The sequence below is a fragment of the Dunckerocampus dactyliophorus genome, chromosome 6 (assembly GCF_027744805.1).
Source record: "Dunckerocampus dactyliophorus isolate RoL2022-P2 chromosome 6, RoL_Ddac_1.1, whole genome shotgun sequence".
In the NCBI taxonomy this organism is placed as follows: Eukaryota; Metazoa; Chordata; class Actinopteri; order Syngnathiformes; family Syngnathidae; genus Dunckerocampus; species Dunckerocampus dactyliophorus.
This window is the reverse complement of record NC_072824.1, coordinates 22,388,391-22,403,828: the sequence shown is the minus strand read 5'-3', so window position 1 is coordinate 22,403,828 and position 15,438 is coordinate 22,388,391. Positions and strand designations below refer to the sequence as shown.

Below are 15,438 nucleotides of genomic sequence, written 5' to 3'. Positions count from 1 at the left end.
GGCACATTGAGCGTCCCCTTAGACAATATAATACTGTTGGGACCTCCCCTCCTCACCCAGAAAATTATTTTGTGCAGCACCTAACATAGTTTATGGAGGTTTCTATTCAACACAGACTCTGAGGCGGGCATTCCCTTGGAAAGACTTCAGGTGAGACACAGTAGCTTGAGAAAAATAAAGAAAAACGTTTTTCGAACTTGCTTGGGCAACTTTAGTTCAGTCAAAAGCAAAATTAATAGCTTTTTAGTTTTTACAATGAGCCGGGGCCGCACGGTGGTCTAATGGTTCGTGTTCGATTCTCCCTTGGGCATTTCTGTGTGGAGTTTGCATGTTCTCCCCGATACTCCGGTTTCCTCCCACATTCCAAAAACATGCATGTTAGGTTAATTGTCCAACTCTAGATTGTCCATAGGTATAAATGCGAGTGTGAATGGTTGTTTGTCTATATGTGCCCTGCGATTGGCTGGCGACCAGTCCAGGGTGTACCCCGCCTGTCAGCTGGGATAGGCTCCAGCATGCCCCCGCGACCCTAATGAGGAGAAAATGAGCGTGTAACCCCCTAGCACATACCGATCAAGAAATGTGTTCTATAATTACAGGAGATGTTATTGCTTCCTATTCCATAGACAGTCACAGTTCAGATGCACTTAGAAAACATCTAAAAAGATTATATTGTATGTTGCCGTGGATAATGCCTGGACGGTCCTCTGGACTCCGTGGAGGAAGTGGGGGAGAGAAGGATGTTGGCTAAGCTGACATCCATCATGAACAACACCTCTCACCCGCTACATGACACTGTTGTTTCCCTGAGCAGCTCCTTCAGCACCAGACTGTTACACCCACGGTGTAAGAAGGAGAGGTTCCGCAGGTCCTTCATACCGACCGCTGTCAGGCTCTACAACACCTGCACCACCTGAACCATGTTGTAGACACTATGCTTTCTTTACACTGTTCTCTTTACTTGTCTTGCTGCTGTAACAAGTAAATTTCCCCGCTGTGGGATAAATAAAGTACATACAATAATGGTGTCGGCTTGTGGTGTGGCTTACTCTTGGTTTGTGAACTGCTATGGACCAAAATATGGAAGCTGGGACTGGTTGTTGGAGACCAGGGACCCAAGGTGTCTTTGAGCAAGGCACAAAAAACCAATTACCCAGGCTGCAAATGAATGTCCCCTTGTGTAAGGTAATGTTGAGGTTTGTTTGTTTATACGGTATTGTGCTTAACAGATGTGCAGAAAGCTGTGACTGCACAAGTCAAATCTGTGTAACGTGTGTAAAATAAAAAGTCATGGTAATAAATAAGAGTTTTTCTAGTCATCTGTCATGTAATGTGCAGTTGTGGCCAGGAGGTGACAGCACATCTACTCTCTACATCTGTCTCCTTTCTACAGCCCCCCCAACTCCCCAAGGGAGAATGCTCCAAAATTCTTCATTTAAGAGTGAAAAAGCAAAGTTCAACTACAAAAATATTTATATTTCCACAGTCGGAATGTTCATTCTGTTTTCTTTCTTCTGTGTTAACTAAATCAGTGTTGACTAACTTAATCAGAGAGTTCAAGCATCATCATCTACTTAATTTAACAAGGACTGAAGTTGTCTGATAGACTCTAGTCCACAATTTCTCTATCAGAGCTTTGATAGGCCTCCTCATTACAATATTGTTGCCATAGCGTTACAAACTCAGGTTCCACAACTCAACCATGCATGACTATGCGAGGCAAGAGGAGGGGAGTGAATGAAACAGGATAGCACATAAGAAGAACTACTTTTACACAGACCACTAGTATATCTGCAGAAAAGAGGAAGGATGTGAGCTGAGCTATCAAAGAATGTGAGTAACAAAGGTAAGAAAAGCTTGCTATGCCACTTTAAAGACTCCATCATCCCTTATGCAGATTACATTAATCTCCTGTAAAACCATTTTTCCAGACTAAGAGTTTCTCCTGCAGGATTTTGAAAGACTCATTAAAACTCTAATTTATTCATCCTATCTGCACATGCATGGCCTCATTGGACACATTTACAGTGCAGTCAGACGGTGTGCTAAAACATTTATGGCTGCTATAAAAGCTGATTGTCTTTGGCTGTTATTAATCCACTTTAATCAGGGGTTTGAGGGAATTTAATCATTATGTCAAGTCATGTCACTTGAACATGTGCGGGCGTGTGTGTGTGTGTGTGTGTGTGTGTGGCCCAGGTCACAAAAAGAGGTGGACCTTTGTGGGCCCATTAGTTATTAATGCTGCTGTGTGCAAGAGGGCACCAGTAAGAGCCCAATTACTTCCAGCAGCCTGCAGCCTGAATGCCTCACACTCACAAACAACCAAAGGTGGATTATTTGGACAAGGATGATCTGTATCCCCAGGTTTCGCTCACTTAACCAACAATACTTCTAACTGCTCAGTTGGGTCAATGAGTCCAGGGGGACTAAAAGTGAAACAACATCCAACAAAAGGGCTTGACACATTGTAGGTTTGTTGCAGTGGCAATGGTAGCCACAGGTGAGTTATTAATACTTTATTTTAATAGTCTGGTGGTTTTTGTCATGATGTTTTTTCTTGTTTCTCATTCTTTTGTTGTTTTGAGCTTCCCACTGCTTTGGTCTCTTGTAGACGTTGGCCCTCCTTGAGTCAGGCAGAGCTCGCAATGCTTACCTTACCTTATTTGTATCTGTAAAGGGGACAAATGGAAGACTGTCTTTAACACCCCCTTGGGGCATACAGTATATTACATCGTGCCCTTTGACTTACAAACGCCCCTGCAGTCTTCCAGTTTTTGATCAATGATGTCCTCTGTGACATGATTGGTCATTTTGTTTTTGCTTACTTGGACGACATTCTTATTTTTTATTCCTCTTCCAAACAACACGTCCTTCTCGTCCTCCAGAGACTTTTGGAAAACAGGTTGTTTGTCAAGCCAAAAAAATGTACCTTTCACTCATCTTCTGTGTCTTTCCTAGGGTTTACTGTGGAAACCTGACCCTGCTAAGATACAGGCCGCGGTTGATTGACCCACTCCTACATATAGGAAGCTTTTACAGAGGTCCCTTGGTTTTGCCAACTTCCACTTTATTCAAGGTTTTAGGACAGTAGTCAAGCTGCTGAAAAAGCTTAAGGTTCCTTTCGCTTGGTCGACTGGGGCCGATCTGGCCTTTCGGTGTCTCAAGTTTTTTTCACCTCTGCACCTGTTCTGATCTACCCTAATTGCTTTTTTCCTTTTATGTCGAGGTTGATTCGTCCGACACTGGGGTCGGTGATGTGTACTCTCCCAGCGCTCCAGTTTCGAGCAGAGGCAGCACTCTTGCACCTTTTTCTCCAGGCATCACAATGATGATGATGACAATCGTGAGCTGTTGGCGGTGGTCCTCGCACTGCAGGAGTGGAGGCACTGGTTGGAGGTATCGGCTCATCCTTTCGTCATTCGGACCATGAAATTGAATATGGACCACAGAAACCTTTCCTACACCCGCTCTCTTCCCGGGAGAACATCCACCCCAAGTCCCGCATCCTCGGTGGCCTCCAGTGGGAGGTGGAGAAGTATATGACTGAGGCTATTAAGGACACACCATCCCCTGCGGATTGTCCTCAGAGTCAACTATTCGTCCCTCGTGTCCTGCATCCTAAAGTCTTGACCTGAGCCCAGGGTTCCAGGATAGCCTGCCATCCCAGAGCCAGATGCACGGCCTTTCTCATCTCACAGGTGGCCTCTGCGAACTTTCTTCTTCCCTAGAGACTGCCAAGCTCCTGGTCAAGCACATGGCTCGGCTCCATGGCATACGTGTCAATGTTGTGTCGGACAGAGGTCCCCAGTTCTTCTCACCTACCAGGAAGGATTTCTCCTTGGGGGCTTCTGTCAGCTGGCTCCCAGGTACCCTGGACCATTCGAGGTGGAGCGGATGGGTAACCTTGTCTGCCAGACTCAAGCTTCCTAATCTCTCAATACCTACCCAGTGTTTCATGTGTCCCGCTTTAAGCCGGTCGCATCCTGTGACCTCAGTCCTCCGTCAGTGCTTCCTCACCCTCCTTGCTTGGTTGACGGAAACTCTGCCTTTACAGCTAAGACCATCTTGGACGCCAGGAGGCGGGGCAGAGGTGTGCAGTATCTTACCGACTGGGAGGGTTATGGTCCCAAGGACCGCTCTTGGGTCTCTCGGTCGCTCATCCTCGACGCCTCCCTTCTTTCTGATTTCTACTGCAAGTTCCCCGACAAGCCTGGTAGTTCGCCAGGTGGCGTCCGTTGAGTTGATTTCGGGCGGGGAGGTGAAACTGTCACGCTGTGCTGTGACACCTATTTGGTTTTTGTCATAGTTGTTGTTGTTTTATAATGTATAGTTTCTCAGTCTTTTGTTTTTTCAAGCTTCCCACTCCTCTTTCGTTTTTTGTCTCTTGCAGATGTTGTGCTCCTTCAAAGGCTCCTAGTTAGCTATCTTGTTAGCTTCATGTACTATTTTTGTTCTCCTTTTTCCCACTTTCTTGCTTGTCCAGTAGCCCAACTGACAAGTATTTTTCAGTGTATTTTTCAGTTTCTCTTCTCTTTCTAGTTTTACATGTTGTCGTGGTGCTTCATTGACTTACCATATTTGTACTGGACTGTACTTTTTGTTCCACGTATTCCCTGTTCCATTTTTTTTGCATGATTCAAGACTTTACTTACAGTACTTCGAGCTGGTCTTGTCTCTGCATTTTGGGATCCACCCTCATTGCTCCGTACCCAGACGTGACACTTTGTCTTCTAGATGCCTGCAGCAATGAGAAGTACAAGAATATTAATCTCACAGCAGTTTATGGAGGACCAGGAGACCTTCACCTCTCTAATTCTTCCCCCTGGTAAGATCCAGCTCAGAATTGTGTCTAATAAATACCCAAGGAACAGTACTTTGCAGGATATGATATTATTTGTAAAGGCAGAATGCTTTTTGATCCAGCTCTGGTGTTGGGTGTTATTACATTGTGTAGGTGTACCTAATGTAAACACTGAACATGTGTGTAAATTGCACAAAGAATGGTCCTAGAATTTTACTTAGAGATATGATTTATTGTAAGACACTTTGCCTGATGATTTAAAAGACCCCCAGCTGAAATGACCAACAAGTTTTTCCTGGAAAGACCATTTCAACAACAAATTACAATTTCTACAATACATACAGTAATATGCAAAAAGTAGTTTTATTGCTTCATATTTGACGGTATCCCATGACATCTCTTATTTTATCATGTCATTTCTCCCCTATCGTTTCCCTAGCCATCCATATCCCTGACGCCCCGCCTCCATCAGACCTAGCCTACCTGCAAGCAGCGGCCATCTTTCAATATCTACGTACGGACAAACCACTCAAACATCAGTTGATGCATTATGGGAAGAAGACAGACAAGCTGTCGCTGCCGGAGAGCGGAGACAAGACGACCACGCAACGTGCCTTACAACTGGCCTTCAGCACTCTCAAATGTACGCCGATTTGGTGTTGCTGAGTTGCACGTGACGTCACATCTGGTTGCAGTCTGGACCAGCCGTATTGGAACTCGAACGCAAAATGCTGTACTTAAATGAATCTTTTTATTATTAAGGAAGAAAAAAAATCCAAACCGACATTGCCCTGTGTGAAAAAGTGTTAAAACAGAACTTAAGTGAGATCTATCGGTCTGGTAAAGGTTATAAAGCCATTTCTAAAGCTTTGGGACACCAGCAAACCACAGTGAGAGCCATTATGGCGAAAACATGGAACAGTGGTGAACCTTCCCAGGAATGGCTGGCCAATCAAAATGACCCCAAGAATGCAGCGACAACTTATTCAAGAGGTTACAATAGACCCCACAACAACATCCAAAGAACTGCAGGCCTCACTTGTCTCAGTTAAGGTCAGTGTTCGTGAATCCACCATAAGAAAGACACTTGGCAAAAACAGCCTGCATGGCAGAATTCCAAGACGAAAACCACTGCTGAACACAGAGAACATTAAGGCTCGTCTCAATTTTGCCAGAAAACACCTTCATGATCACCAAGACCTTTGGGAAAATACTCTGTGGTCTGACGAGACAAAAGTTTAACTTTCTGGAAGGTGTGTGTCCCATTACATCTGGCATAAAAGTAACGCCGCATTTCAGAAAAAGAACATCATACCAACAGTAAAATGTGGTGGTGGCAGTGTGATGGTCTGGGGCTGTTTTGCTGCTTCAGGACCTGGAAGAATTTCTGTGATAAATGGAACCAAGAATTCTGCTGTCTCCCAAAAAATCCTGAAGGAGAATGTCCGGCCATCTGTGACCTCTAGCTGAAACCAACTTGGGTTCTGCAGCAAGACAATGATCGAAAACACATCAGCAAGTCCACCTGAATCCTGAGATGCTGTGGCATGACCTTAAAAGGGTGCTTCATGCTGGAAAACCCTCCAATGTGGCTGAATTACAACAATTCTGCAAAGATGAGTGGGCCAAAATTCCTCCACAGCGCTGTAAGAGACTCATTGCAAGTTATCGCAAACACTTTATTGCGGTTGTTGCTGCTAAGGGTGGCCCAATCAGTGTAGGGGCCAATCACTTTTCCACACAGGGCCATGTAGGTTTGGATTTTTTTTTCTCCCTTAATAATAAAAAGTTTCATTTAAAAACTGCATTTTTTTGGTCAGTTGGTTTGTCGTTGACTAATATCTAAATTTGTTTGATGATCTGAAACATTTAAGTGTGACAAACATGCAAAAAAAAAAGAAATCAGGAAGGGGACACTTTTTCACACCAGTGTATGTTTGATCACCATATTTTTTATTATTTTTGTTGTATTGGAATTGAAAGTTTTCCAATGTTGTTTTCCTACCAGACCAAGATTTATTGGAGGAAATGATGACGGACAGCCGCTTCCTCACATCGGAGCATATTGTGAGTCCCACCCCATGTGACAAAAATCCAGTCTGAATCCAAACACTACTTTTAACGACACACTTACTGACCCTCGACTGCCTCCTAAAGTAGGTGTATGTCGTCGTTCTCTGCCATATGCTTCTGCAACATCAGAAAATTGTGGAATTGTACAGAGAGAAGGGTGGCGATAAGAGGCCATTTGTATTCAGAGCTGTGCTTAGAGTCGGCCTGATTATAGTTGGCAAATGATGCATAGGGAAGAGAGCTGACTGGAAGTCAGGAAATGAGACAATAAAACATGGTGGGATGACATACACGGACAAAGAAACAAACTTGATCATGTGTGGATGTGTTAAATGACTGCTTTGAGAAATGAGTGAAACATCGCTAACAAGCCGACAGGTTATTAGTGTGAGACAATGTGAGACAATAGTGAGACAGTTAAAGTGGCAACAAAGCATGCCAAGGGAAAGAACGAAGAAAATGGAGATTTCTCGTTGAAAGAAAAAAAATTTTAGAAAGGAGACATTGTTTGTGCCATGGTGGATATAGCCATTAAACACTCCAACACTAGGCACACCTGCACCTAGATCCAATACAAGACCTGGACCAAATATTCTGCCTTTACAAAAGCAATAAGCTTTCAGATTGATGCTTTGTACGTGTCATTCAAAAAGCTTTTCTAATATTTTCCCCTCATCGGGAGCTACATAAAGTAATCAATTACAGTACTGTGTCCAGTGTGTAGTGTCCAAAGCTCCAGGCTTTAATTTAAGACGTGTAGCAAAGCCTTTTTTTTTTTTCCAAAGCTGTTGTTTTCCAAGAAGTAGTAGGTGTATACAGTACATGGGGCGGGTTCATCTAGTTAGGGGTGGATCAGAGGCGGTATCCCACGATGCAGAGACATGACGGCTGGCGTAGTCAAAAAAGTCAAAACAAAATCAACTTAAGGCTGTAACAGGAAGGGCTACGTAAAGGTGGGGAAAAAGGTAATGCACCCAGAAGGAAAAATAACTACAGATACTAGGAAAATGGTGGAATGCAGCAGGATGCAAAGAGCATAAATCCAATGAACCAGAACCAAGTCCTACTTTGCACATAGAGTGAAGAAATGCAAAGACAGGCAACGATCTGGCAACTAGCTGAAGCTCCAAGATGAACTACATAATTACGCTGATTGCTCATCAGCCTCAGCTGTGCTCAACGCACGCTCAATCAAAGTAAAGGCACAGCATACGGTGCCAACACAGGAGACGGAAATTCAAAAATGAGAGCACCAAACAGGAAATGAAGGTGGGAAACATCGAGAAACCTACTCCAAAATCCAGACTGTCATGCGTAACATGACATCATGAAAACCGGAACTTCTGAAGCAACTATTTGAGTGCCTCTTTTTACAAAAGTGGAACAAAAAAGAGAGGGAGATGATAGATTTTTCTCAAGTTTGGTGCTCATAAGCATATATTAGTGTTATAGATCCATCAAAAAATAAATGTTGCGTGACGGGAGACTTTTTAAATAAAAGTGATCATGTTTTCAGCCCAGTGACCTGCTGCCACTAGCGATGGTGATGCTGTGCAACTTCCAGGAGCGAAAGTTTTTGCCATGCCAGCGTTTAGCAAAGGAAGGAGAGAAGCCCCAACGGGAAGTGAGAGATCTGGAGAACAAGCTTCATAAGTATGTGTGCAGGAGGAACGCAAATGTATCAGAAATAGTCAGTGAGTAAGTGTGTGTGTGTGTGTGTTGCAGTTGTAAGACCAAGCTCGCAGCCTCTCTTGCACGCAGCAGGGTAAAACACGGCCTGCAGAGTGTTTCCCGCATCCTATCAGAACCTGTGAGGAGCAAACAGCACAGAGCGAGACTACTGCCTCTCTATGCATGGGTCAACACTCTCAGGAGCAGGTGTAACTTAAAATACACATGGCTACAAGCGCACTCCATCAACATTAGTTTGAAGATGTCTGTCTTGATAGCGTGGAGGAAGTGTGTAAGGAGTTAGAGCTCAGCGGGGTGTCCGAGGTGGACAACATTGCTGATGTCAGCGAATGCACATTCAGCAGAGACCCCCTCTGTCGCGACACGCTCATCTTCTCCCGAAAGCTTCATGCACAGCTGAAGCATAGCCGGCTCACTGCTACACACAAACTTATCATTCAGGTATAGTAGCAGGGTATGTGTGACTGAGAATATTATGTTACTGCACTCACTGGATTCTACAGAAGGGCAATCCATGATATGTAATGTACAGTTTGCCATGGTGCAAAGAGAATGAAATACAAATCAATGAAAGCGGGCTGTGTTTTAGTACTTACATCATTGTTATGTGACAGGACAGGAGCTTATGCGTGTCGGTGAGTGCCTTATGCCCCCTCTTATTCGAGAAAGCCGATGTCCTGGTGGCGGGCTCTTTCTCAGCCCTGACTGTGGCCCACGTGGCCATCATGGCGGCTGCCTGCTCAGGCAGCGTTCTGGTGTGTGGGGCTGATCACACTTCCTCACAGCTGGAGGACATGCACGAGCTCCTGAAGGAAATGGATATAAAAAGTAAGTGCTAAATGTATATATAAAGTTAAGAGATGTTGATGTTTTAAGGCTTGAACCCTATAGATGTGCGTGTCCTGTCTGGGGCCTTCTTCAGTCTGGGCGAGCGGGACGCCACCATTGAGCGTTTAAAGGTCATCATGGTGCTTCCTCAGTGCTCGACTTCTGGCCTCAGTGACCCAGTGGATACCATTCACTGTGAAAATGGAGGTGTGTGTGACACTTCTCATTAAAGAGGGTGATGAAAACTGGAGATAAACATTGAAGCAACCCATGCAAAAGATCAGCTAAGATAAGCAAATGGGATATTAGCTGAGCAGAGATAATATTGGCCAAATTAACTAAAAGCGAATAACAAAGACCTTTTTTTTCAGTAATAATAATAATAATAATAATGCATTATACTGTGATACTACAAGTCCCAGGATGCCCTGTGGTAGCTGCGTTGTCCTCAGTTGGTAGTAGTTTCGTTAGTGCTCCTGCAGATAGTTTGAAGAAATTTTAAGTGGCAATCCTATTAAACAAATGAGTGCTGTAGTTTTTAAATATTTCAAAAAAATATTAGCATATATATTTCTTCTCTTAATTGTATCGCCAGGTCGCTACCAAGCTAGTTTGGTTACGTGATAACCCCGGCGGTACCCTAACACATGACTACGGCGGCCTTTGAGGTTCAAAAAGGTACAACTCCTAATTTCGCTCCTGATCCCAGTCTAGCTACAATATGCCAGAGTAAGATAAACTATACAACATTTTACATTTAATGAATATCTAAACACTAAGCACATAATAGCTAATGTGAGCTTCGAGTCCCTGCAATGAGACTAGAGCTGTCAACTTCTTGAAGAAAAAATAAGGGAGCCCCAATTGGCCTCACTCCTACACATTTTATTTATTAATTTTTTTGCCTTTATTTCTATGAAACGAATACATGCTGTTTGAATCTAACCTGAAGTCAATTAGATGCATGTTTTGGATTAAAACGATACATGAGAAACAAATTGTTCATTATTTGACCAATGGTTACTTTTTTCAGTGCAAGAACAAAATGAACAGTCTAAGAAGAAAAACTTCACTGGCAAACAGCACAGTGCGCTTTGTAGACATTATTGTGCACTCTTTCCAGCCACATATTTTCCTTTTCCGAATTGGAATTTGTATTTTTGCAGCCTTTTTTTCCTCGGAGAAGTACTAGTGGTCCAATTTATCGCATTTATTATGTATTGTGTACAACTAAGACAGTGTCAAATTAAAACTACAAAATGAATACGGACCCACCATCCACCGGTACGAGCCTGGAGTTTCTTTTTCAGAGAGCCGATTATAACGTTGCTGTTTGATATGTGTGAATTAACTTGAAGTTGTGCGCCAAACAAATATGCACATTAGCACTGAATAATGTCATCAAACCTTACCTTTATGCATTCCCACATAGTGGGACCAAATATCAGTTGAAAGAAAAAAGGAAAAAAATACAGTATAGCAATCTGTCTGTGCAGTGTGGGAGAAAGTTAGCACATGCACACAACTATGGTGCGTTCAAGGACCGTCAAACAAAATGGGGTGGGTCGCCCCTCTCCGAAACACCAGTGAAACAAAACAACATAAACATGAAAAAAACTGTGGGATTTCCAACTGTATATTATTTTCTAATTAAAATAATGGCCCATATTTCCAGAATTGATATGCATCTACATACAATTTGATGTAGTTACTTACACATTTGTTTTTTTTTTAAGTGTTTTTTTTTAAATTATTATTGCACCACACAGTAAAAGATATAAAAAGACTAGACGTCCCTTGGCATTTTCATGTTATTGCATTGTCTGATAGAGAACATTGCACCTTCTTTGAAAAGAGAATTGGAAATTGTACCCAAAAACAAACAAAAACTAACTTTTTCTTCTTGACAGACTGGGATCTGCTTCAAGACTTGTCTCGTGGGACGGTGTCCCAGAGCAGCTTGCACAAACTGACAACACAGCAAGCACGGCTACTGGCCTATGCCTTAACCTGTGAGTGTACATAAACACACACACACTTTCGCAAAAGGTAACAATTGTTTGCACCTTAATTTGAGTTCTTTTCATGATTTGATTTGTTATTATTTGTGTGGTACGTTTCTGTCGACTAATTTTACTGGGTTTTGTTTGTACTTAAGTCCCACAGGTGGAGACTGTGCTCTACTGCACACGCTCGGTGTACAAGGAGGAGAATGAGCAGCTGGTGAATAGAGTGTTGGAAAAAACACACGCACCCTCCAAACTACTGCCATTCAGGTAAACACACAAACAGCAGCGATATGGTATATAAAAACCTCAACTGTGAACAGCAAATCAAAGTTTTGTTTGGTCCATTTTTGGGTTACATTGACAAATGTACCTGTTGTGTGCCTGCTTGTTGCTGTGATGCTCCCTCAGGCTGAAGGGACCCATTTTCCCCGATGACACAACAAAAGCCTCTATTTTCTTCAGGCTAGAATCCTCGCAGGTCACCAACGGCTGCTTTGTGGCCCGCTTGTCTCGACAGGTAAATAGCGGATTAGAATGAGATGAGGAAAAGGTGCTGGATGGTTGTTTGGCTGTACTATACATATCTTCACGCACACAAAGCCTCCTTAAGCTCCTGATCAAAAACACAATTCAAACGTGAATACAACAAACATTTCAGTTCAATAGAAACATACACATGGCAGCTATGTGTTCCAAAAATGCTGCAAATTTGAGCCAGATTAGCCCAGAATTAGGGCTGCCCAAAAAAATATAGTGGTCTCGATTCACTCTAACATGTGATGTAATTTCTAAATGACTTTTTTTTATTTTACGTTACGAGCTGCATCACAAACAAATGCTGCCATTTTACCCAAAGACTCACACTGCGCTCACGTTACCATGATGGCCGACACCTCCTCTCCCACCCCCCAGCGTCCCTCGCCGACCAGCGCGAGTTGGCCTAACTGCCCTGGCTCGCGAGGCTCACTGGCTATCATGCATCAGCTTGCGCGAGGAGGGAACGCATTTTTTATTTGTTTTTATTACGTATAAATTAATGTACCTTTGGGTGAGCGAGCGTGCTTTTCCTCGCTGGATTATTTTCTGTCTTTCTATCCATTTCTATTTAAAAAAAAAAAAAAAAAAAGTCCAGTCCTGATTTCTTTAAAATGTAACAACATGGCGTGTGTTCAGTTCTTACCCTGAATATATAACAACATTTTTCCGAGACATGTTTTTGGAAAAAAGACTAAATTAAAGACATTTCTATGTGTCATGGCAGCATGTCCCCAGGTCAATGGTGTGTTTGAGTGGAAGAAAAGCTCTGTCTCATCTGGGGGGGAAGTCGTTTGGCGCCATCTGGTGGTTTTCATATATAAATCTCTCGAACCCAAATACAAGACTCAACTTTTTCAGACTACAGTCGTCCCTCGCTCCATCGTGTTTCAAATTTTGCAACTTTACTCTCTTGCGTTTAAAAAATAATTATTATTTAATAAATGATTGCCGTTTTGTGGTTGACTTCAGCCTATTATTAGTCAAAAATGTGCATATTTAAACAAATTGGATGTACTCTTGGCCTAAATTAAGCATTTTCAAGCATAAAAATGAACAAAAATACAAATACAAAGGCGCCAAAGACGTAAATGTAGTATTCTACACTGGTCACTAGATGTCACTAATAATACACACCCCACCTGGGACAACCGACTTTTATTGCAGGTTTGAATTCTCTCACAATCGGCAAATAATAATAATCATGTAATAACATGGGCTACTGTTGTGGCTGTAATCCAGCGAAAACTCAACTCTAAATCCGCACCGTCACGTCCTGTCCACACATACGGAACACATATATTGCAACACACGAGTACGTGTCTTATTTATGTCTTAAGTGCCTTATTTTCGCTGATTAAATCTACTGTACAGGTGACTATATGGGTGTTATTTCACGTCTAGAGGGCTCTAATAATGTTAAAACCCATATTTGGAAGGTCCTAAACAGTTTTTATATGCTCTAACTATGAAAACATTACAATTAGACATTTACAAATAGTGAATCCGACTTTGTAGAAATTCACTTATCACAGTTGGGTCTGGAATGAGGGATTACGACGTATTTACGTTATTTCCTGTTTACTGTGCAGGTTTAAGATGCTGACTAGATTACTTCCCTTAGTCTCTCTTATTGCCCTGCCTCATTTGTTGAGTGTCATGTGTGCTGGTATACATCTTCCTGGGTGTTGTGTTGTATCTTCACATCAAATCCTCAACTGGCTCTTCTAGGCAGATCCCACTAAGGTAGAAACAGTCCAGGAAGTGCTCGCAAGAGCGGCAGCCAAAGGCCTCCTGGATGGACTCTTCCCAGAACAACCGAAGGAGAAGAAAGGGAAAAGCAAGAAGAATCCTGAGGGTGATTCGGAACAGGGGAAGGATCAAAGTGAAGAAGAGGTCAAGGGGGAAGGGGAAGAAGAAAAGGGAGGACAACGCAAGAGGAAGAAAAGACGCAAACGCAAGATCAAGCAAAGCAAGACGGTCCCCAAGCATCATTCAACAAGTCATAAGAAGAAGACACATTACAGGAAGCGAACAGTCAAGAACAAAGCACGAAAGATCCCTCGCCTTACGCTCACACTCATATCGTCCACCAAACCCTTCACCAACGTGTTTTCAGCAGCAGGCAAGACGGAGAGTCCCACTGCCTCTGCTAAAAAACAGCCCTCCCCTGCCATCCGTCCTGCAACCAAAACACCGACAACTGCAAGCAAACCAGGCGGCCCAGTGAGGAGCTACATGGAGGTGATGGCCGCCATGGAAGCGTTACAATCTGAAGATGTGCTCATCTCACCTCAAGCTTGCAGCTCTCTGAGCAGTGACAGTGGGATGTCCCTCAAACAGACCTCAACCACCACATCTCCGCATCATGCTCAGAGTAAATAGCATATTAAATAAGTACAGCTGCAGCATGTCACCTAATGATGGACAAAAATAAATCATTAACATGACCAAAAATATATATTTTTAGAGAAATTTCAGTTTTTTGTTGTTTCACATCAGCTGGTGTATTAGTTTTGTCAGTCAGCGTGATTGAAGTGTAGACTTTCATCTTTTATTGAAGAGGTTTTACAAAAAAATACCTCAATTTTCAGGGCTCAAATGTATTTGTAAGCGACATACTTGTAAATCTAACCACGATTAGTTAAAAATGCACTGCCCCGATAAGATGGCCCTTCTTTTTCAAGTCATGATTTTGAAAAAAGATTTAAACATCAAAGACAAAATGAGTCAAAAATAAAGGTCAACTAAAAAGCATGTTAACCTGTTAGCAGTTAGCTGAGAGGATCGCCGTTTGGGCATCTCTGTGTGGAGTTTGCATGCTCTCCCCGTGCGTGCGTGGGTTTTCTATGGGTACTCTGGTTTCCTCCCACATTCCAAAAACATGCACGTTAGGTTACCGGTAATCGGCGACTCTAAATTGTCCATAGGTATGAATGTGAGTGTGAATGACTGTTTGTCTATATGTGCTCTGCGATTGGCTGGCGACCAGTCCAGGGTGTACCCCGCCTCTTGCTCCAAGTCAGTCGGGATAGGCTCCAGCATACCCCCGCGACCCTAATGAGGACAAGTGGCATAGAAAATGGATGGATAAAAATCATGTTTTCAATATCTGTGAAATAACTTGGACAGGGCCATGAAAAAAAGACATTTACCTGCTTGACAGTTGCTTCAATGATCAGCATCTTCTTAAAATTGGCACCATAACTCCTCTGTTGTTGCCAGCTTGCTCAACCTTTAAGACCTTTTCTGAATGACCGGAAGAAAAACTCTGACTCCCTGGGAGGGAAGTCATTTGGTGCGACCTGTTGGTTTGCAAATATAAATCTCTAGACCCCCCTGATGTAAGACAACATTTTAATGGGGTCTTTCATTCGGTTCAATACTACAAGACTTGCTTTACTTACTGAAGATAAAAGTCTAATATCCAAATACTTCTGGACCTAACAACAGATACAACTTGCAGTGAAGTAAGACAAGTATGGGGTAAATATTAGT

General features: G+C 42.8%; 1 protein-coding gene and 1 long non-coding RNA gene across 2 annotated transcripts; one reads left to right on the top strand and one right to left on the bottom strand.

Moving 5' to 3' along the window:
* The first annotated feature begins 1,782 nt into the window (after positions 1–1,782).
* Positions 1,783–14,386, top strand: LOC129182381 (putative methyltransferase NSUN7). The gene is made up of 13 exons (XM_054778416.1): positions 1,783–1,846; positions 4,738–4,828; positions 5,244–5,447; positions 6,813–6,871; positions 8,394–8,530; positions 8,603–8,755; positions 8,827–9,010; positions 9,184–9,397; positions 9,461–9,604; positions 11,308–11,409; positions 11,556–11,673; positions 11,815–11,923; positions 13,672–14,386. The coding sequence occupies exons 2-13, from the start codon at positions 4,738–4,740 to the stop codon at positions 14,323–14,325; spliced, it is 2,169 nt and encodes a 722-aa protein (XP_054634391.1). The 5' UTR covers positions 1,783–1,846; the 3' UTR covers positions 14,326–14,386.
* LOC129182385 (uncharacterized) lies at positions 2,542–9,996 on the bottom strand. Its single transcript, XR_008570635.1, has 3 exons — positions 9,454–9,996; positions 9,166–9,375; positions 2,542–4,741 (listed from the first exon to the last, which is right to left on the bottom strand). It is a non-coding gene; the product is annotated as an uncharacterized LOC129182385 (long non-coding RNA).
* Positions 14,387–15,438: the final 1,052 nt, after the last annotated feature.

What these genes read in the sequence shown, in the direction of transcription:
- LOC129182381 (XM_054778416.1), top strand. Translation starts at nt 4,738, where the DNA reads ATGCCTGCAGCAATGAGAAGTACAAGAATATTAATCTCACAGCAGTTT. An exon ending in TCCTCACATCGGAGCATATT is followed by an intron (nt 6,872 to 8,393) that starts GTGAGTCCCACC and finishes TCATGTTTTCAG; the next exon opens with CCCAGTGACCTGCTGCCACT. An exon ending in CTGGAGAACAAGCTTCATAA is followed by an intron (nt 8,531 to 8,602) that starts GTATGTGTGCAG and finishes TGTGTGTTGCAG; the next exon opens with TTGTAAGACCAAGCTCGCAG.